Source organism: Amphiprion ocellaris, chromosome 17 (genome assembly GCF_022539595.1).
Source record: "Amphiprion ocellaris isolate individual 3 ecotype Okinawa chromosome 17, ASM2253959v1, whole genome shotgun sequence".
NCBI classification, from domain to species: domain Eukaryota; kingdom Metazoa; phylum Chordata; class Actinopteri; family Pomacentridae; genus Amphiprion; species Amphiprion ocellaris.
The window spans coordinates 8,615,266-8,636,367 of NC_072782.1; the positions used below are offsets into that span (position 1 = coordinate 8,615,266).

Consider the following 21,102-nt stretch of genomic DNA (forward strand, 5'->3'; position numbering starts at 1 on the left):
TCTTTTAATACATGCAGCACGTCAGATTATGCACAGTGAAGCTAAAAATGTTCACAAAAATGCCTGTGCTTGACTGTTAAACACTTCTTAACAACTTTCCTCATTTGTTTGTCATTTGCAGCAAGAAGAAACATATTAGTCAAACAGAAATCTAAATTTTGCATTTGTAGGGAATGATTTTGGATTGAAGGGCTGCACAGTGGCTCTACTCGGCGCGGTGCGGCTCGGCTCGTCTTTGTTTGCGAGCGTTTCCATATGGATTAGTGCATGGTATCAGGCACGATTTTCCTACCTTCTCGGCTGAGGTTCCAACCGAGATGAAGTGAGCCGAGATGTGACGTCTACATAGTGCAGGCCACTGATTGGACAGGAGTGCAGGCCAATGATTGGACAGGGAGTGACGACACACGAGAGCGACTCCAGCACGAAAACAAAACCGGCATTTAAAAAAAACTGAACAGCGACGGTGTGCTTTGCTCTTCACAGACCTCTCTGCCTTCATAATTTTAATATGACAGCCAGACCTGTACCGTGGGTGAATGAAGAGGTCGAGACTTTTCTGTCTTTGGTGGCGGACCAAAGAATACAGAGGGAGCTGGACGGAGAAAGTTTATCAGGAGGTCTCTGAGCGGATGGCCGCCCACGTATACAGTAGACTGTATATAAAGAGGACAGAAGCAGTGTAGGGAGAAGCTGAAAAAGCTCAAAAAATGACTATTGGTCCACCAAGGACCACAACGGCCGGCGTGGGTCAACCAGGAGGTGTTGGAAGAGGTTTAATGGAAGCTATTTACTGGCACTGCACCGACGAGCAACAGGAGGGAGACTCAGCCGCTGCATTGTTGGAGACGTTCGAGAATGGTGAGTGTTTTGTGACTTCAAGAAACTTTTACACCATTTATCCCATTGGTGGCAAGCTTCTTTTAAGCAAACAAGTATATTTAGAAAGTAACGTTGTTGTCTCCTGTAGCAGACAATAAGCTATCTAGTTAGCCATCGGCGCTAGCTAATTAGCCATCAGCGCTAGCTAGTTAGCCATCAGCGCTATCTAGTTAGCCATCAGCGCTAGCTCCGTGCTCTGCTTGTATTTCGTGCTGCTGTTTCTAACGTTTAACTCTCAGAAGCTAATACATCAGTCTGCATTACAAACTAAGCTAGTGGTCGTACAGGTTTATTTTTTTTTCACAAATTACAATGTCGTGTTTTTCGTGTACTGAGGGTGAATGTTTATTTCTGTTTAAGAATCCCTTTCCACGTGTGAAGCCTACTCCACCTCCGTCATGGAGCCCCCAGCTCCCCTGCCTCCTCTCCACCACCAGCAGCGGCTTCTCTCCAGCACCAGCTTCGACACCAGTACCAGCTCGGACACCGACCCTGTCAACATCAACGTAACAGCAACGTCTTATCACCGGTAAGACACGGTAAACAGAGACCATGGTTGATTTTCGCATTATTATTATTACTACAGGTGTAAATGCCTGCAAGCATGATCAGAACAGCGAGACCAACGACCAAGAATTCAGGCAGGTGTAAATGCAAACTGTGCAGCTGCCAGCTCAGGAACGCCTGATGAAAGCTACATGTAGCTACAGTGACACATAAACAGAACACATGCAGCTGCATTTTTTCCATCGACTTAACAAGCAAGTCACTCTAATTAATTTACTTTGCAATGTGGTATTGCAACCATTCTTCTTATAGTCACTAGGTAACTGTGAAACTGAATGAAAATATACATAGAAATAAGAAAACACAGCTGTTCTTAGGAACTCCAAAATGTGCACAAGATGAAATGAAGTTCACACCACGTTGTTTTTAGTTGTGGTGGAGGAGATACTATTTGTGCTTCAGTTAAAGTAAAGAGTGCCAAAAATTTATTAAAGTAAAACAATCAAAGACATGATCATGATTGAAAATCGATGGGTGGCTAAACACATTACATCATAGCTGTGGAGTCCTTCTAGCTCCTGGGGACTACAATCTCTCAGGACCTGCAGTGGGAGACGAACATCCACTCCATCCTGATAAAAGCTCAGCAGAGGATGTATTTCCTACAACAGCTGAGGAGACATGGCCTGCCGCAGGAGCTGTTGATCCAGTTCTACACTGCAGTCATCCGATCTGTCCTGTGCACCTCTGGATCAGCCACACAGCAGGACAGAAACAGACTACAGCATGTAGTACGGACTGCAGAAAACATCATCAGAGACCCCACTCACCCTGGACATAAACTGTTCTCCCCCCTCCCCTCTGGCAGGCGCTACAGATCCCTGTACACAGAAACCTCCAGACACAAAAACAGTTTCTTCCCCACTGCCATTACTGTAATAAACAGCTGAGCCATTCCTACACACCCGTACAATAGTCAGTATTCCAATGGACATGTACAGCATTTTTTTCACCATGAACAGCATTCTCTGCTTTTGCACTACTGTGTTTATAGCAATTATCATTTTGCTAATGTGTTTATTCCAGTCTAGCTGTAAATTTCTGTATATATTGTTTTATTTAATTTTGCTATTTCATTTTTCTTCCTGTTCCTCTTTCTATAGTTTCTTTATTTTTTATTATTCTCTTCCATATTCCTAGTGTGACACCAACAGCCGAAACCAAATTCCTTGCATGTTGTGTACTTACTAAAGCTGATTCTGATCACTTTTCTGTCTTTGGTCTAGGCAAGAGGAAAAGATGCAACAGAAAATTGGACCTTCCAAGCGTACTTGTGGAGATGCAGGCTGAGAAGGAGCGGAACCGTGTCCAGCATGATGAGAACATCTGGTTGCTCCTCAGCGAGGCAAGAGAGAATGAAGCGGCCTTGCAGTGGAGGAGATGGTCCAGAATGCTGCCTTCAACCAGTCATTCCTGGGTGTGCTGGGGCAGCTGGTGCAGGTAGTGCTGGGTGTGCTGGGGCAGCTTGTGCAGGTAGTGCTGGGTGTGCTGGGGCAGCTGGTGCAGGCAGTGGGCAGCCAGAGTCCACCTCCCAGAGACTTGAGATTTAGTTGTATATAGTTTTACTTTTAGCCCTCCACTGTAGGAGAGGCCCACCACAGTTTGTACTTCGCACATTGTAAATAGTTCTGATTTTGCTGCTGACTAATAAACTATTTTGTGACTTATGGGATTGCATCATAACTTTTCATTTTGTCTGTTAAGACACTGGTAGGAAAAGAGTCAACAGTCTGAACCAAACAATTCTGTATTCCCTAATAATGCATTTATGTTTAATGGGATTTAACATGTTTTAACACAAACTCCTTTATGGTTCATAATTCCGTTGACTGAATTACACCAAAGCAATACTGATTTATCAAACTGGAATATTCTTAAAACAGCTGTTTTAATGTTTTGGTGTTTAATTTGTCATGTAATCTTGCTAACCTTCACAAATAAAACAATAGCATAGACACATCTGCAAAAGGTACAAAAGTTTATTGTCAGAATTGCATTAAAGAAAACAATAGCGGTCCGGGGACAGAAAAACAGAAGTATAGCGAGAAGAATAACTTAACTTTTGCATGACACGTAGTGCATCAGTGCATCCTGTACATCTCTGTCCTCCTCCTCTACACCTTGTGCCACTGCAGGCTCATGTGCTGCTGCTTCAGGTAAATCCCATGAAGTCTCATCAGAGAGAATCTGAAACACATACACAGCATACATATTTTAATACCTAATAGCGATAAACTGCAGCCATTACAGGGTCGTTCACAGGACTGATACACGATAGCTAGCGAACTAGCATTAGCTTGCCCTCATATGTCGTCTCGTTCATATCCTCTTGTCTTCACCTTGATGCTGCTGCATCGCCTCCCAAACTCTCCTGTGTGTCTCCTGAGTGTTTCAACTTGCCGCTCTCAGCTTTCTCTGACTCTTCTATTACTTTGAATCTGACAGAAAGCCACAGACCGAGCAGCAGGTGAACCATCGTCTCCGTTATGTTGCGTTTGTGTCGCACACAAATGACGTTAAGGGACTTTCGGCTCGCTGCGCTATGACGACTCCACCCACGGCGAGGCTATATGGAAAAACTACTAAACCGAGACGAGCCGAGTCAGATACAATAGTGGCGAACCGTACCGCGCCGAGTAGATGCTTGTGGAATCGCGGCTTATGTGCAGTAGTGGTGTAAGTACCCGGTTTAAGCCAGGATATGTGGGACAATTCTTAACTTCTACCACCCAATACCATCACATTATTCTCATTACAAGTCCTCATTTTTGCTGCATTTAATCATAGGTTACTGTTTATGTTGTTAGGTTGGAGTTAGCGGACGTTTTTTCTAGCTAGCAAACGTTCCAGGTGGTCAGTGTGAACTGGACGGAGAGAAGTTAGGTAAAGTTGGCAGGATATTCACAGATTTGGACTTCCGGCATCAATAACTCATGAAATATACGTTGTAATAACATAAACAATGCCTCTTTCCCATCGATGTAAGCTAGACAATGTGCTACGAGGCCAGTTTTATCAAAAGTCGCTGTCTTTCAAGCTGCAGAAATAACATTGATGTCTATGAGCAGCTGGCTGTGCAACGAGTGAACAGGGACCGTCTGCAAATAGCAAAACCGCTACAACAGCGAAGAGAGACACTACACAAATATTCAATTACTTAACTTTTATACAGTGTAGCGTCACCAAATTTACTGGAGCCATCATTTGTCTCCTGCTGGTCATACTACAACTCTTGGTTTGACAATAAATACAAAATCTGAATTTTAAGGATTTTTTATTATTTTATTATTATTTTATTAGTCATAAAATTCAATAACTTCACTCTTATGTACTGTAGTGTCACCAAATTTACTGCAGCCATCAATTGTCTGCTGCTGGTCATACTACAACTCTTGGTTTGATACTAAATACAAAATTTGAATTTTAAGGAATTTTTATTATTTTATTATTATTTTATTAGTCATAAAATTCAATAACTTCACTCTTATGTACTGTAGTGTCACCAAATTTACTGCAGCCATCAATTGTCTCCTGCTGGTCATACTACAAGTCTTGGTTTCATATAAAAACATTTTCTTTGTAATTCTAATGAATTTTATTATTTTATTATTAGTTCATTAGTAATACAATTCAATAACTTCACTCTTATGTACTGTAGTGTCATCAAATTCACTGGAGCCATCAGTTGGCTCCTGATTGTCATACTACAACCCTTGGTTTGACATTAAATTAAAAAATCTGAATTTTAAGGATTTTTTTCTTATTTTCTTATTATTTTATTAGTAATAGAATTCAATAACTTCACTCTAATACACTGTAGCGTCACCAAAATCACTGGAGCCATCAGTTGGCTCCTGCTGATCATACTACAATGCTTGGGTTGATATTAAATAAAAAATCAGAATTTTAAGGATTTTTTTAATTATTATTTTATTAATAAAATTCAGTAACTTCCCTCTTATATACTGCATAAAGATTACACTCTATCTAACTATCAGTTGGCTCCTGTTGATCATACTGCAACTCTTGGTTTGATATTTAACTAGTTTTCATGATTTTAGGGATTTTTTTATTAGTAATGAAATTGTTGTTATATCTCTCAAATATTTTTTGTTGTAACAGATAAAAGTGTTCATCTATTTTTTTGGTAGATTGTGAAACATTAATAACCAAAAGTAACTGAATTTTATTTTATTTGGGTTGTTTATTGCCATGTGAAGTTGTGCACACTATTTAGTGTGCATGCTTGTGTGTGAAGTTTAAGGATTATGAGTAAATTAGCTTTGATGGCTCTTCTCTTGATGTATGTGGTGCTATATTTTTAGATCCACAGTGCACCTGTTTGTCCAAATACATGATACTGAATAGTAATGGAACCTGGAATCCTCACCAAAGAGAGGATCAGATACCACCAATATACCAAACTAAACTGTTTAGACTGTCTCCTCAACTACTGATGATTGGGAAGAAAGACAATAAGATGCCTTCTTACAAGGCTGCAGCGTTAACTGATTCATTTAAACCATAATGTTAAACAGCTAATAATATTTTCCAAGTTAAGGACTGCACAGACAATACTTGGAAGAAAAAACCTGAAGGTATGATCAGTAGGACCTTTTGATGGTTGGATGGAGTTAATTTTTTTCTGCAGTGTTTGAGTAAAGTGATTGAATTTTATTTACTACAAAAATTCCTTAAAATTCTGATTTTTTTTATTTAATATCAAACCAAGAGTTGTAGTATGACAATCAGGAGCCAACTGATGGCTCCAGTGAATCTGATGACACTAAAGTACATAAGAGTGAAGTTATTGAATTTTATTACTAATAAAATAATAATAAAATAATAGGATTCATTAGAATTACGAAAAAAATGTTTTTATATCAAACCAAGAGTTGTAGTATGACCAGTAGGAGTCAACTGATGGCTCCAGTGATTTTGGTGACAATACAATGTATAAGAGTGAAGTTATTGAATTTTATTACCAATAAAAATTCCTTAAAATTCAGATTTTGTATTTAATATCAAACGAAGAGTTGTAGTATGATCAGCAGGAGACAACTGATAACTCCAGTGATTTTGGTCACACTATAGTAAACAAGAGTGAAGTTACTGAATTTTATGACTAATAAAATAATAATAAAATAATAAAAATTCCTTAAAATTCAGATATTTTTATTCAATGTCAAACCAAGAGTTGTAGTATGACCAGCAGGAGGGAATTGATGGCTGCAGTAAATTTGGTGACACGACAGTGTATAAAAGTTAAGTAATTGAATATTTGTGTAGCGTCTCTTCGCTGTTGTAGCGGTTTTGCTATTTGCAGACGGTCCCTGTTCACTCGTCGCACAGCCAGCTGCTCATAGACATCAATGTTATTTCTGCAGCTTGAAAGACAGCGACTTTTGATAAAACTGGGCTTGTAGCACATTGTCTAGCTTACAACGATGGGAAAGAGGCATTGTTTATGTTATTACAACGTATATTTCATGAGTTATTGATGCCGGAAGTCCAAATCTGTGAATATCTTGCCAACTTTACCTAACTACTGAGAGAAGCTATAGCTGTTGTGTCAGGTGCATGTGTTAATATAAAAGCCAAGGTGCTACTGACTAGCTAACAGACTGGATGCCCATTAACATTATAACTCCTATTGTGTGTGTGTGTGTGTGTGTGTGTGTGTGTGTACAGACAGACAGCCTCATCATGGACATAAGATTGTTTTTTTGAAAAAAAGAGCCAGGTTCAGGTAAGAGTGTGAGATCAAATGGTCTATCAAGAGTAATGTTGTAAGTTGAATCAATGTATCAATGTTTATATGTCTCATTAGATATAAAACGCATTGTTTGGTTATTTGCCTTTAGGTTGACAGTACAAAGAGAGAGAGAGAGGATGTATGTGTATTGTATGTGAGGATGTGTATTCATATTCTTATTGATATTTTTTCATATTTATGTAATTTTTCATCTAGTTAAATACAATCTATTTGTGTATGATTGTCAGTACAAAGAGGGAGAGATGAAAAAGGGGAAGGAGAGGAGAGAGTGCAAGGTCAGGAAGAACCAGGTAAGAAAACAAACAGAGTAGTGGCACACAAAGCAGCAACTGTTAAGCTGACAAGCATTTAAATGACCTTTATCAGATTGGATGGTTTAGTCACAGACTTTTTCAAAAAGTGTTATGCTTTTCTTTCACAAATGTGGGAATGAAATTGCGTTAAAATGTACAAAACTGTGAAATTTATCTTGCGTGGCTGGGCACCTCTGGGTGCTCAGCACCAGTGTTGCCAACTCCTCAGTAAGGAAAGTAGCTATTGGCTGTCCTAAAAGTCGCTAGAAGTCGCTAAATGACGTCATTGCCTAATTTGCATAATTTCCAATTTGCATGTAATTGTAATCAACGTTGTAGGAGAGACAAAAAGTCAGAAAATATGTTTCTGAACTAGAGGCTAAATGCAGTGATTTATTTTAGTGTGACAATGAAGAAACATTTTCATTTCCATCCCGCTCTGTAAGCAGGACGGGATCTGCAGAGACTTTGATTCATCTGCCGTCTGGACATGGAGTGATGTGGGTCTCCTTCCTCTAATCAGACAGTGGGATGCTGCAGGTCACTAGACTGACCGCCTGTGCTTTGGGACGGGGAGGAGCTCACAGCGCCACCTGCTGCTCGTTGAGGACAGTAACTGCAGAACGATTCGAGCTTTCATGTCAGACAGGGGTGGATCCAGATTCATTTTAGTGGGGGGGCACAGGGGGGTACCGAAAAGTTGTAAAAAAAAAAAAATGAAAGCTGCTACCGACCTCTCGCTTTTACAAAGTATTTTTCATGGTTTTTTTTTGGCTCTTTAACCCAATAGGAAATCTGTATCTGACCTTTTCATTTTGGACTGTTACCATTCAAATTATGATGGATTTGTTTCCTTGTTTATGTGAATTACAGCATCATTAGCTGCAACATCTGCCTGTTATGTAAAACTGCTAGCTCAACGACAGTATCCTGAGGGCAATTAAGTAACTAATATTGTGCAAGAACAGCACGATTACAACTCTGTCAATTTCCACTTCTTAGAATGTTTACTGCCAATTATCACACATAAAACAAGAAATAATATTCTGTACTTTTAGCAACCAGTTCTGAGCTGTAAACCATAAACATCATAGAGTTCTGTATGCTAATCATACTAAATCAGAATGAGTACTACCCAATACACAGTGAATAAATATTATCTGAAAGTGGGGTTATTGTTGTTTATCAGCACAATACAAAAAGATTCATGTTAGACATATTACAGTTATGATTTATGTAAATTTACCTCAATAATATGAATGTTCAGGTTAAGATTGTACAGTGATATTTATTATGTAAGTTTAGCTGATTAAAGTTTATGACTCTGCACTGCAATATTATTTAGTATTTAAATTTACATCATTATTATAATATTTAGGGTCAGACCCTACAGTATTGAGATTAAGAAATCAAATATTCTATAAAATGTAAATACACTGAACTCATGTGGATATATTTAAGTGAGACTCTACAATATTATTTGACACAAATCTATCTAAATCAAAATTTTTATAATTTTCAAGCCAAACATTTACTGGACTGATTTAAACATTAAAATCACTCCTTTCTAATCCTCTGCTGTACGTTCAAACCTGAGGCCTTAAATAGAAACACACAAGTATCTGATTGAAGGAACTTCTGCAGAGTCCTGGTTCCAGAACATGATGGTAGAATTATAGACAAACTTTAACAAAAGCTGCCTGAGAGTTTACAGGTTTTTATGTTGGATTTCTTCAGTAATTTAATGAGATTTATCAGCAAAAATCAAGTGTTCATTAGATGAACTTCATTTCCTAAAACATCCAGAATTGGAGCTCATATCTTTGGCAGCTGTAAAGTTTCTGCTCATTCAAAGTTCACAACACAATGAATGAATTCCTAAAACACTCTCAATGCTGGAGAGTGTTTGTAATGCTAAAGCAGTGACCAGCTCAAAAAACATTACCACCCTAGACAGCCGGGTCGTAATGTTTTTTGAGCAACACACCATACTATGACATTTTTACAATGATGGTTCTACTATGGAACCAGTTTGACATGTTCAGGCGTTCTTTGTGTGAAAACTCAGAGATTTCAGGTATCAGAAGGTGGTTTTCAACTTTCTTTCTTAACTTTCTGCTTCAACTTTAAACTAAATTTCCTTCACTAAGCCAGCCCTCTGGACTTCCAGGAAGCTGTGTTCCTATTGGCTGTCCAGGTGGCTGCTTGGTGTTATCAGGAACACCTGAGCAGCTCAGTGTCTTCCTGCTTTATGTGGCTGCAGACAAACATTTCCTCTGTTTCTCTTCACCACTAACTGGGTTTGGCTCCATTGCTTTAGTTTGTTCTTTAGGCGTTGGCTTGCAGCTTCCAGCAGTAAAATCGTCTTTAATGTGTTTCTTGGTGTGTTTTAAGGCTTTGTACTGGATAGTTATCTTGGTAAATGTGATTCTTTAGCCACAGTTAGCACATGGTGCAATTTGTGCAGTGATTAGTGGATTTGATGCAGCTGAGTTGTCTTTATCTTGGCTGTAGTGAGTCTTTAGAGGTTTTTGGTCAGACACATTCTGTATTCTTGTTTGTGAACCAGTGTTGGTTGTCCAGAAGGTAAGAGTTCCTGTCCTGATTCTCTGTTCTCAGAGGTTCTCTGGTAGGCTGCAGGAGACTTTAGCATTTAGGTTGTACTAGTCTGGTTTTTGTATGGTTTCATTTGGACGACTATCTTGAGGCTCCTCCATGTGGTTTAGTGAGGTTTTCTGGAACAGTTCTGCAAAGCAACCTGCAGCAGAAGAGACTTTGAGAGTTTTTAGGAAGTTCTGGAGAGCAGACTTTAGAGCAGCAGAAACATTTGTCAGCAGTTTGAGCAGGAGAAGGTGAGCTTCAGAGTAGAAATGAGACAGAAACCTTCTTGACCCGTGTGGTGAGGTCCTGTACCAAGAGTTTGAGCAGGTTGTGAAGAATCTGTAGTTCTTTGATCTGAAAGCACAAGAAGAGTCGACTCATTAAAGGAGAAAACAGGAGATATTGTTGGTTCTTCTGTCACTCTGCAGTTTCCAGTTTTCTTTGACTGAATATCAAGTTTATATGTTAAATGATTTCCCATGTGATCCCAAGAAGACTTCAATAAACTCCCTCCATCCCCCTGACATATTTTATTACCATGTTTTTTTTTGTTTTTTTTTAAAATGTTTTTGAGTTTTAATCCTAGTTTTAGCGTAGTTTTTTCCCTTTGCTTGTTTAGTTTTGTCATCTGTGTGAAAGGTGCTAAACAAATAAAGTTGAATTGATAAACTGAATAATTGACTAACACATGATTGTAACAACAGAAATATTTTCATTGTGATTTAAGAGTTTGTTTCATTTGTAAGGCTGGGGTTAAAATGTTGACAGAAAAAAAGATTAAAGAAATAAACTACATTTTAAAAAAAGCAATTCAATCAAAGGAAAAAAAAGCATTTAATACAATAAAACTTTTAAAAAGGAAATTAAACATTAAAAATGATTAAATTATATTAAACAGACAAAATATTTAATTAGAAAATTAAATGGACGATACAAACCATGCAATTATACAATTAAACATTTTTTTAAACAAAAATATTAACATGAAATATTTTAGATAATTAAACATTTAAAAAAATAAAATTAAACAAAGAATATTAAACATTTAAAAAAATACGAAACATTTAATTAGATTATTAAACCTTTAAAAAGACAAAACAATTAAAAACTTAAATGTTTAATTAGAAAATGAAATCTTAAAAACAATAAAACTTTAAATAGGAATTAAACAGAAAATACAATGATGCATTTAAAAAGGAAATTAAACATTAAAAGGTGCTAAAACATTTAAAAAGAAAAACCTTGACAAAGATTTAATCGAAAAATTAAACATTGGAAAAGAAAAGGAAATTTTTCAAACAAGCCGGTAAAATATTTGAAAAACAACAAACATTAAAAAGACAAAACATTTCGAAATCAAATCACACATTAGAAAAGAATAAAAGGTGAGAAAAGAGCAAAACTAAACATTTAAGAAGAATCAAACTAAAGACAGAACATTTGAAAAGACACCAGTTAGACTTTAGAAGATCAAATTAAACAGAAGAGACAATAAAATGATCAAAAAGAGCAAAAACTGATAAAGGTCTTACAGCGTTTTCTAGTCTGAAATGAAAACATCAAGTTGTTTCTTCAAACATTTCCTCTTTCTATGTTCTTGGTTTGATTGTGGACAGATTTACTAAGAACTCATTTCAGAAAACTGCTTTCCAGATAAAGTCTACAAGTAGTTGAAGGCATGGATCAAACTAATGTTACCTTCTGATCTCCACAAACTTTACTGTTCAGTGAAGAGAATCAAAGTTTGTTGAGGATTTCTAAAAAACCCACAGGTGAAGGTCTGAGAAGAACTCAGATGGATGGTCTAAATGTGAAATCAAGACTCATGGTCACAAGTTTTAAGGCTTCTGTTAACCAGAAAGTTCAAACTAACAGAGAAGTACTGAGAAACTTTTAAAACTTTGGTCCTCAGACTGTCTAAAGGTTCAAACTAACAGAGAACTACTCAGGAACTTAGAAGATACCAGTCCTTGGACTGTCTGAAGGTTCAAACTAACAGAGAACTACTCAGGAACTTAGAAAATTTCAGCCCTCAGATTGTGTGAAAGCTCAGGTCCTGAGGACTCGGGAGGTGTGGAGGCTTTGGAAAGTCTTGGAACTGAGGGTTCAACCCTCCAGCAACCCTCCTGAAGTCCAACCTCCTGAGAAAAACGGTCGAGTCGAGACTCGAGTTAAAAAAAAAACTCGAAACGACAAAAAAATAGATGATAAATGCGCAAAAAAAAGAAGAATTAGTATCTGAGCGAATAGCTCAGGGGATAAGAAGACAGACTACCAAGTGGAAGGTCGCAGGTTCAAGACCCGCCAGTGGCAGTTTTCTTTCTTTGTCTTTGTCAGAATTTTGATGAAAATTTAAGAAGTGTCTGGTCTTGAACCTGCGACCTGCAGCTCCATAGGCAAATCCTTAACTCACTGAGCTACAGATCAGATAAAAAGAAATAAATTCGTCGTCCCTTTGACATCGTAGTTGCTGAAGTCACCACATAGGTGGAGCCAAGGCGGAGTCTGGGTGGAGTCAGGGCGGAGAGTAGGCGGGGAGGTGGGTGGCGGCCTCCCCCCTCTACTCCCCCACCTCCCTCCACCACCCACCACACCTTCCCCCGCCCGACGAGTTCTTCGAGTCTCCACGAGTTCTTCGAGTCTCGACAGGTTTTCCCGAGTTTCTGGAGTTTCCACCAGGTCGAAGGGAGAACAAGTTGTCATGAAGAGGTGTTGAAGTCGGCCAGGATGGACTGACTTTTTACAGCGACTAGAAGGAAGACCACTAGAAGAGCAGGTCTTTAACCACCATCCATAAAATCCATGGAGTTGCTCCAGAGAAATGAAGGGAGGTCAACTTTTATCAACCTCCATCCAGATGTTCAACTTGATATCTTTGACATTTTTAGCACCACAAACCTTTAGTATCACACTTTATTATCATTTATTAGGACTTTAATGGAATCCAGCAGCAGATTTAGTTTTTGTTGACAAACTTTATTCTTGTCGTCGTGGGACTGCAGTATTTAAAACTGTTCCTTCTATTTGACCTCATGTTTATTAGTTTTCGTGGAGAAAATAATTTTAATTGTTGATTAGTCTCTTAAAAACCAAATAATAAATTGGATTAGTCAAGAGGTTTAGATTTCTTACTTTGTCATATTTTAAATATGACAAAAAAAACATAAAAATAAAGCATCTTGAGACAATTTGACCTGTAAATGGTGTTATACAAATAAAATTGAATTAAAATTGTATGTATCTTGCAATGTTGGAGTAATTCAGCCATATATGTTGGAAAGAACATTTTCTTTGTCCATTAATCTTTTGATTGTTTTCTCCAGTAATTCATTTCTTGTTTTGGTTTATAAAATGTCAAACCCAAATATATTCAGTTTACTGTCATAAAAACCAAAAAGATTTACATTCATGATGCAGGAATCAGGCAGTTTTTCACTTTTTATTGTAGTTCAGTCAGAAAGATAGTTGATAATGTGTGAATTGTTGCAGCTTGTGAGCCGTAAAAGGTTTTAAATTTTGGGTCCGAATGTCAAAAAACATTTAGAAAACAACATCAACAAAACACTCAACAAAGATTTGAACATCATTAAAGGGAAATCCAACTTTTGCATGACAATGTCTAATTAAAGGACATTTATTTCCAACGTAAATGTGTGATATTCATCCTCTGGAGCTTTCTCTTCACATCGTCTTCCACTTGGACTGGTTTGGTCGGGAGCAAGTGCAACAAACATTTGAAAAACTGCACATTAACATCAATGAATGACACTGAAGTTTAATCTCTACATAAATGAGACTGAGTCTGGATGTGCTGCTCTGTCATTAACTCCTAAGTTTAGGGAAAGTTCAAACAAAAGAGGACAGTTCAGATAAGACTTGAGAATGAGCTTATTTTGAACAAACATCTCAGACTTTCTGAGCTTCAGCACCTCTAGCAAGATATTTTAACAACAAGCAACTCAAGAGATCCAGAAGTTGGAGAGAGTTAGCTTTAGCTGAGCCAAAGAACATGTGGGATGCTAACCTAGCAAACATTTCAGACTTTTCTCTGTGAATTCTGAGAAATAATTTACTATTTAATGACAGAGCTACACACCTTAACTCAGTCTCATTAAAACAGACTCTAATTCAGTGTCATCATCCATATTAAAGTGCAGTTACCCAAAATGTTTGTTGCATGAGCTCCAACAAAACCTGTCCAGGTAGAAGGCCACTTTGACAAACAGGAAGTGGAAGATTCCAAGCAGATTTATAGAAGGGGGAACCGGACTGTTCTAAGTGTGGTCGAGTATAGAGGGGTGTTTTGTGGGTTTATAAGGCTGATAATGATTATTTGTGAGACATTTGGAGTAGATAATCATTTGCAGTAAATGAAAGTATTTAAAATCTTAGAGTTAAACTTAGAAGAACACAAACTGTAACAGAAAACTTTGTTGATACGTTTTTGTTTTGTTTACAGATGTTAAGTTAAAGGAGTTTTATTTGTGACGTATAACCAATCAAATCACTCCAGAAGACAGAGCGACCACAGGTAGATAAAGGTTCAGAGCCAAAGTAGCGCCATTTTTAAATGTATTTATTACCGTAAATCAGTAAAAACTATACTGATAATCAGTAAATCAGTCAGCCCACAATTACTACAATTCTACAATGTATGTCTCTTTCCTTTGACTTGTTATTTGTACAATCTACGATGTATATTATGCCGTCTTTTCATACCAAAGGCTATACTATGATCAGATGCGGATCTAGAGAAAAATTAATAGGGTGGCAAAGGGGTGGCAGATACATTTTAGGGGGTGGCATATATATATATATATATATATATATATATATATATATATATATATATATATATATATATATATATATATATAGATAGATAGATAGATAGATAGATAGATAGATATGATGATTGGCATTGGTTTGTCTGTCTGTCTGTTAGCAACATTACTCAAAAATGGAATGACGGATTTGTATGAAACCAACCAGCAGGCGTTATCAAATTGACACAAATACTGCTGAAATAAGTATGTTAAATAAGTAGATATCATTTGTATTTGTCAGCCAATCCTAAACATGAGTTGTTCTTATTAGCTGTCAATCACAATATGTGATTTGATATGTCTAGCAGAAAGGGGAAAAGATTTAAACTGAAATAAAGTCAACCTTATACACTTTGAAGAAACCAAATGCTAGATATGTTAAAAATGCTTCTTAAATTTAGCAACAAATTAGATTAAGACTAGACAATGTCTCTCTTATGCACTGTTTTGGGAAATCTGCATTTGTGTGATCTATGCTTATGTTCAGCCTGCATTACATTATCAATTCATCTACAACAGAGCCAGAGTCCAGATAATTTTATTTATTGTCTTAGATTTGTGGTTTTATATTTTGATGCTCTTTATTTGAGACATTTCTTACAATAATTCTATAATTCCAATATTTGGATATTCTTAAGAATTAAGGATCTACTTATCATCTTAAAATGAAAAGACTAACTACATCAGATAATAATTTGTCCAAAAAGGTAATTATTGTGACAGGTGTACCTCTTACTCAGATATATTATACTAAAGCAATATTCATAGCATATGGACCAGCTGGACTAGAGATAGTCTCTGATTTACCTTTCGCTGTCTGAGCTCTCCATGCCTTCATTTCTTTCTCTCTCTCTGAACTCTTCCTCCTCCATCTCCTCTCTGGGATGTTCTTCCTCCTCTTTTCTTTTAGGCTGGGAAAAGCTGCTGGTGGTTCCCTTCCTCTTCATTCTTTACTGTCTCCTACAAGAATCACACTGACTGAACTATGTTATTTCCTTTGATAATTTTCATTATTAACTATGATACAATCTGATGTGTACAATTTAAACCTTTAAAGAGATACTTAACATGTAAACGTTTTTTCAGCTGTAAACTAAATGATATGACTGTACTATGATGAAACACATCAATGTTGGTGTTATTATGACCTTGACACCAAAAATTATAAAAAAAATAAATTAAAAAAAAAAAAAAACAGCATTAAACAAGCAGGATGTAGTTTTCAAACAGTGCACGAAAACCTGGTGGACTGGAGGTTTGGTTACACTTTAATGTCATGTAAAGTTTTAGTGAATGTGATTCTTTTAACTTACAGTCTGTTGTCAGAACCACAGGTTGTAATTATCAAAATAAGAGAAAAAACTTCCACAGACGATCCCCCACCATCTTTCTATGACTGTTCTCTAACATTAGCTAGCTACAGAAGTAAACATTAGCAAGGCCCAGGCTCACTGGAAACCGTGGCTCGTCTCGCAAGCAAGCACTTTATGTGAATTTAGACACTATTAGCATTTAATACATTGTGAACAGTTATATTAGCATGTAGTCTAACCCAGTCTAACTAGTGTCTTACTGTCACACCGAAGTCCAGCTGTCATCCACATGAGTGAGGTCTAAGAGCAGCCCCCTCAGGAGGGTCGTGTCACCTCGTAGCTGTAGCAGCATAGACTGTACAGGACGTGACGTCAACATGGTGCATTCGAAAGCACTCGGACATCGGAGGTTCACTCGTTATTCGTCTTTCCTGGACTTTCGCTCTTTACGGCCGGCCACAACCTTTCATATACATATTTTTGAATTAGATCGTTCAGAACTGGGGTGGCAGCCGGGGTGGCAAGGCATCTTCTAGGGGTGACAGTTGCAACCCTATGCCACCCCAGTAGATCCGCCCCTGACTATGATGTTTTCTAAGAGACATACGATGCTACTCTGTATATTCTGGCCCTGGGCCGCTGCACTCCTCCTCTGTTGTTTTCTGGATTGTACTCAGCTTCATGCCTTCGTCCACCCGGCCTCCGTTGACTCGTCCCGCCTGCCGTCTCTGGAGCTGAAGCTGGATTGGAACAGACCAAAGTACAGTCCAATCACGATGCCAGCTGCCTCTCAAAAGGCCCCTTCATCTGTCAGGTGGTGGCACTTCTTCTGAAGGGAAGCTGAGCTGGCCCGGCAGAACTTTGGAGATGTGTTCCAGTGGTTGGTGGATCTGTGGGGAGATAGAGAGGGACCTTTGAATTGTTCAGAAAGGAAAACAGGGAAGCCATTGGTAGTTTTAGTTTAGGGTGCTACTGTGGTGTGTTTTTGGGTTTTAAGAGGTGAACAGGAAGAGGGGTTTTTTTGTATTGATTATCTTTTACTTTGTTGCTGGTTGGAATGTCCATCAATGTCAACATGAAGTTCACTTTTAGTTCTGTTTATTTATTTTTATTTTACTAACACCCATTTGCTTTTAACCCCCTCACATGTGTTGTTGTAAACTTCCTCTTTCAAATAAATACTTGTCTAACCCTCTGGAAACCAGCGTTTGGACTGTTTTTGTGTTGCTCCTCACCTACTTCAGACAGCCAGGACATAACAACGTTTTGTGGACTAAAGGACGTTTTTAGAGCGGCATCCTATACTATAGGCTCTTTTAATTGACATATTACTATGACTTTTTTTTTGTTTTAGTTTTTTGTTGTTGTTGTTTTATTAGCAACATATTATAAGAATTTGAACAGTTTTAAAAATTACTATACTTTCACTTGTGCAATGAAATATTATTCTATGGCATTTTTTATACGACATGTAAATTTCCAATGAAAATTTTGGGGGAGAACACGGGGTGGCCAATCAGATCACAGGGGGGGCCACTGCCCCCACGGAAGACCCACCACTGATGTCAGAGTCTCCAAAACGCCAGAAAAAGTCGCTAGATTTGTCGCTAGTCATTTTTGACAAAAAAAGTCGCCAGATTTAACGAGAAAGTCGCCAAGCTGGCAACACTGCTCAGCACCTCTAAACCTCTGATCCTAGAATCGCCCCTGTTCGAGTCCCATCTGGGGTGTGCAATGGTCCCTGAAACCAACATTCTGGAAGCTTTCTTAAAGTCCAGAAACATCCATCCATCATCTATACACCATTCAATCCTCATTAGGGTCGCAGGGGGCTGGAGCCTATCCCAGCTGACTTAGGGCGAAGGCAGGGCAGGTCGCCAGTCTGTCGCAGGGCTACGCATACAAACAATCCTACTTGCATTCCCACCTACGGGCAATTTAGAATAATCAATTAACCTCAGCAACCTCAGACTGTTACCTGTCCAGGGTGTCCTCTGCATTCACCACAAGTCAGCTAGGATAGACTCCAGCTCCTCTTAATGAGGAATAAGTGGTGTATAGATGATGGCTGGATGGACGTATACTCTGGTTTAAAAAAAAACAATACAAACAGTTCTGCTCAATGAAGCAAACTCACCATTTTAAAAATAATTTATTGGTCTTTATGTACAAGGAAAAAATGAAGTAGAAAACCAAACATGAGTAGAAAAGGCAAATGTACAAGAGAGTATCTTTACACTGCATTGAGGATGTCTGCTGCCTCAGAAATAAAACTTTACTCTGAGTAAACAGGCAATACTTTGAAACTATACAGTTAGGGAGGGAGCGCCGTCCACCTGCGAGTGAACGTGACACCCGAGTACCACGAGACACATCTGACCGACCGCTCCTCACCCGCAGAGAGGGAAACCGTAAAACGTCTGAAATATTCATTTCCGTAGGAAATTGTCTCATATGCTGTCAGCATTAGTTGTCTTTGAGCCACGGCGGTTATGTTTAAGATGAGAGGTGGGTTGGGGGGTGTTTTTGAGGTTTCTTTTTTGTTCCCTCTGCATGATGACTCGAGCGTTCAGTCGAAGCAAACGGGTTAAAACAGAAGGCCTCTGGACGTAAAAGTCTTTGGTTCATCAAGTTACCGTTTTCAAGTCAAGTAAAAAGCTTACAGCGGAGCAGCGTGGTGGAGCTGTAGAGCTTGTTCAGAGTGGAGGCGGGGCCCACCGGGTGACGACAGCATCGCCGGTGCCGTGGAGTTGTTTTGCCCTTTCGTGTTTAGCGAGTGTTCTGACAATACAGGCAAGTCAAGAAACCGTTCAAGAATCTACAAACGAGAGAACCAAAATTAACCTCTAAAATGGGATTTGGTCTATCGTGAAAAGCTAACAGCTGGGGGGACAGGAAAGAAGCATAAAAAATAAAGCTGAGTAACATTTCAATACATTGCACAATATAATACTGACACGTCCGTGATAAACCGTTCAGTGCTCGTGGTAGAGAGCCGACGCGAGACTTTGATGACTAAAACTGGAGAGAGTTGGTTATTAGTCATAAAAACAACCTCCTGTTTATCACTTCAGCAATTATCACTCAGCTAAAATACCAATAAATAATAGTAATAATGAGGACTAATACAATAAAATCAATTCCACACATTTTGAATACAATGTGGTTCAGAAACGCACACAGAAGCACGCAAAAAAAAAATTAGTCAAGCGATTCAGGGGTGTGATATGCATGTTGGACTGGACGAAGTATGAAGTCCTTATCAAGATGACGAGGGTCAGATTACACGACAGCGCAATAATCCCTCGATTTAAAAACGATACTGTCACTTTTAACACTGCGGACAGGGGAATCAGATGATGCTCTTGTAACGAGGGGTGGCTACAGAAAGCAGAATGGCTTTAATAACACATTAATCATGTGATAAGAAACACTCTCAGATGGAGACGAACCCAAAGGCGTTTTAAAAGCGGGATAAAGCGTCATATGATTTGGTTTTTGTAGCGTGTTTGCGCCGCGCCGCCGCCTTTTAATCAACAAACAGTGGTTGAGACGCCGGGCTTCGGTGCGTGAAATATAAATGAACGGAGGTACTGATCAGTGGTAAGAAACTAGCCTGCGGTGGATTCTTCTCATCACGTTTTCAACAATTACACAGAATTTATACCAAGCGAGACTCAAGCGGGACGAGGTCTAATTGATAGAAAAATAACGTCATCTTGTACGCCGTTACATTATCCAAAAAGGTATCACAAAATATTTTAAAATCATATGAGGTATGAAAGTATGAAACACGTCTTGTGCACACTCGTGGAGGCTCCGACACACTTCAGTGCATCCTGGAAATGGTTCCACCTTTGTTCTACATTATGCTGAGCAATGTAGCATCATGATCAAATAGACTCTTCAAACTGATTCTTTCACCAAACAATGGAGCTTTTTGTCTGGACAGGCTTGGGATTTAAAAAAAGAAAAGAGAGAGAGAGAGAAAAGGAAAGAGCCTGGAGCTTTCATGTGCTGCTCTACAGCTTCCAGACACCACAAGTGGCAGGTGACCTTTTTCCTAACAGCACATTTTGGGTGAAATGAGGAAAAAGGAAGTGTCAGACTGAAGCCTGCCTCTGCTTGTGCTGTGATGTCTTTGTGCCATTCGGGCTGTCTGTCGGTAGCTCAGCATCCACAGGGGCAAATCTGGAGAGTGGATAATACTGACTGAAGCAAGAACCTGCAGGAGAGGTACTTTCTGTGCACACACACACGCACACTCACACACAGGCGCGCGCACACACACACACACACACACACACACACACACACACACAACAATAAAGTCATTTTCCAGTCAGCCACTGCTGCTGCTGCTCCCTCAGGGATCCAAAGTTCACAGGTTTGAGTCCAGAGGAGCCTCCAGGCTTCAGGACAAGGTGCAGTCGTATGCTCCCTCCTCCTCCCCCTGCTCCTCTGTCTGTTCGGGAGGACAGTCCTCGGAGGGGGGCCGGGGAAATCCTCCCGCAGGCTCCAGCGAGGGTAAAGCCAGGCCCAGCGGAGCAGAGACTCCCCTGCTGTCCTCCACCCGCGGTACCGCCGCTCCTCCCAGCGCCTCAGAGCCGCTGAGTTTGGAGCTCTGGCTGACGGGCTGGAAGGATTCGGGCTGCACCTGCTCGGATGCCGAGTCCAGCAGATGCTGCAGCTGCGGCTGGATCAGGTTGAGAAATGGTTTGTATCCGAGGCTGGAAACAGATGGGAGAAAAGTTAGTAAGATAAGACTGAGGTTGTGGTCAAACAGTCTTTGTTGTTTTGAAAATGTTCCTAATTGAGTGAAATGACACAGAAATGTGTAAGCA

At 39.0% G+C, this 21,102-nt stretch overlaps 1 protein-coding gene and 1 long non-coding RNA gene across 3 annotated transcripts in view; both read right to left on the reverse strand.

Annotated features, from left to right (window-relative positions):
• Positions 1 to 8,502: 8,502 nt before the first annotated feature.
• LOC129350967 (uncharacterized) lies at positions 8,503 to 17,159 on the reverse strand. Its single transcript, XR_008604569.1, has 3 exons — positions 16,519 to 17,159; positions 15,753 to 15,905; positions 8,503 to 10,473 (listed from the first exon to the last, which is right to left on the reverse strand). It is a non-coding gene; the product is annotated as an uncharacterized LOC129350967 (long non-coding RNA).
• A 1,232-nt stretch (positions 17,160 to 18,391) lies between these two features.
• Positions 18,392 to 21,102, reverse strand: part of ric1 (RIC1 homolog, RAB6A GEF complex partner 1) — a 46,773-nt gene continuing 44,062 nt past the window's right edge. For both annotated transcript variants that reach the window (XM_035957713.2, XM_023291325.3), the window contains exon 27: positions 18,392 to 20,988. In XM_035957713.2, the coding sequence (XP_035813606.2) occupies positions 20,673 to 20,988 (316 nt within the window). In that variant the 3' untranslated portion in view covers positions 18,392 to 20,672. The remainder of the gene's footprint in view (positions 20,989 to 21,102) is intronic.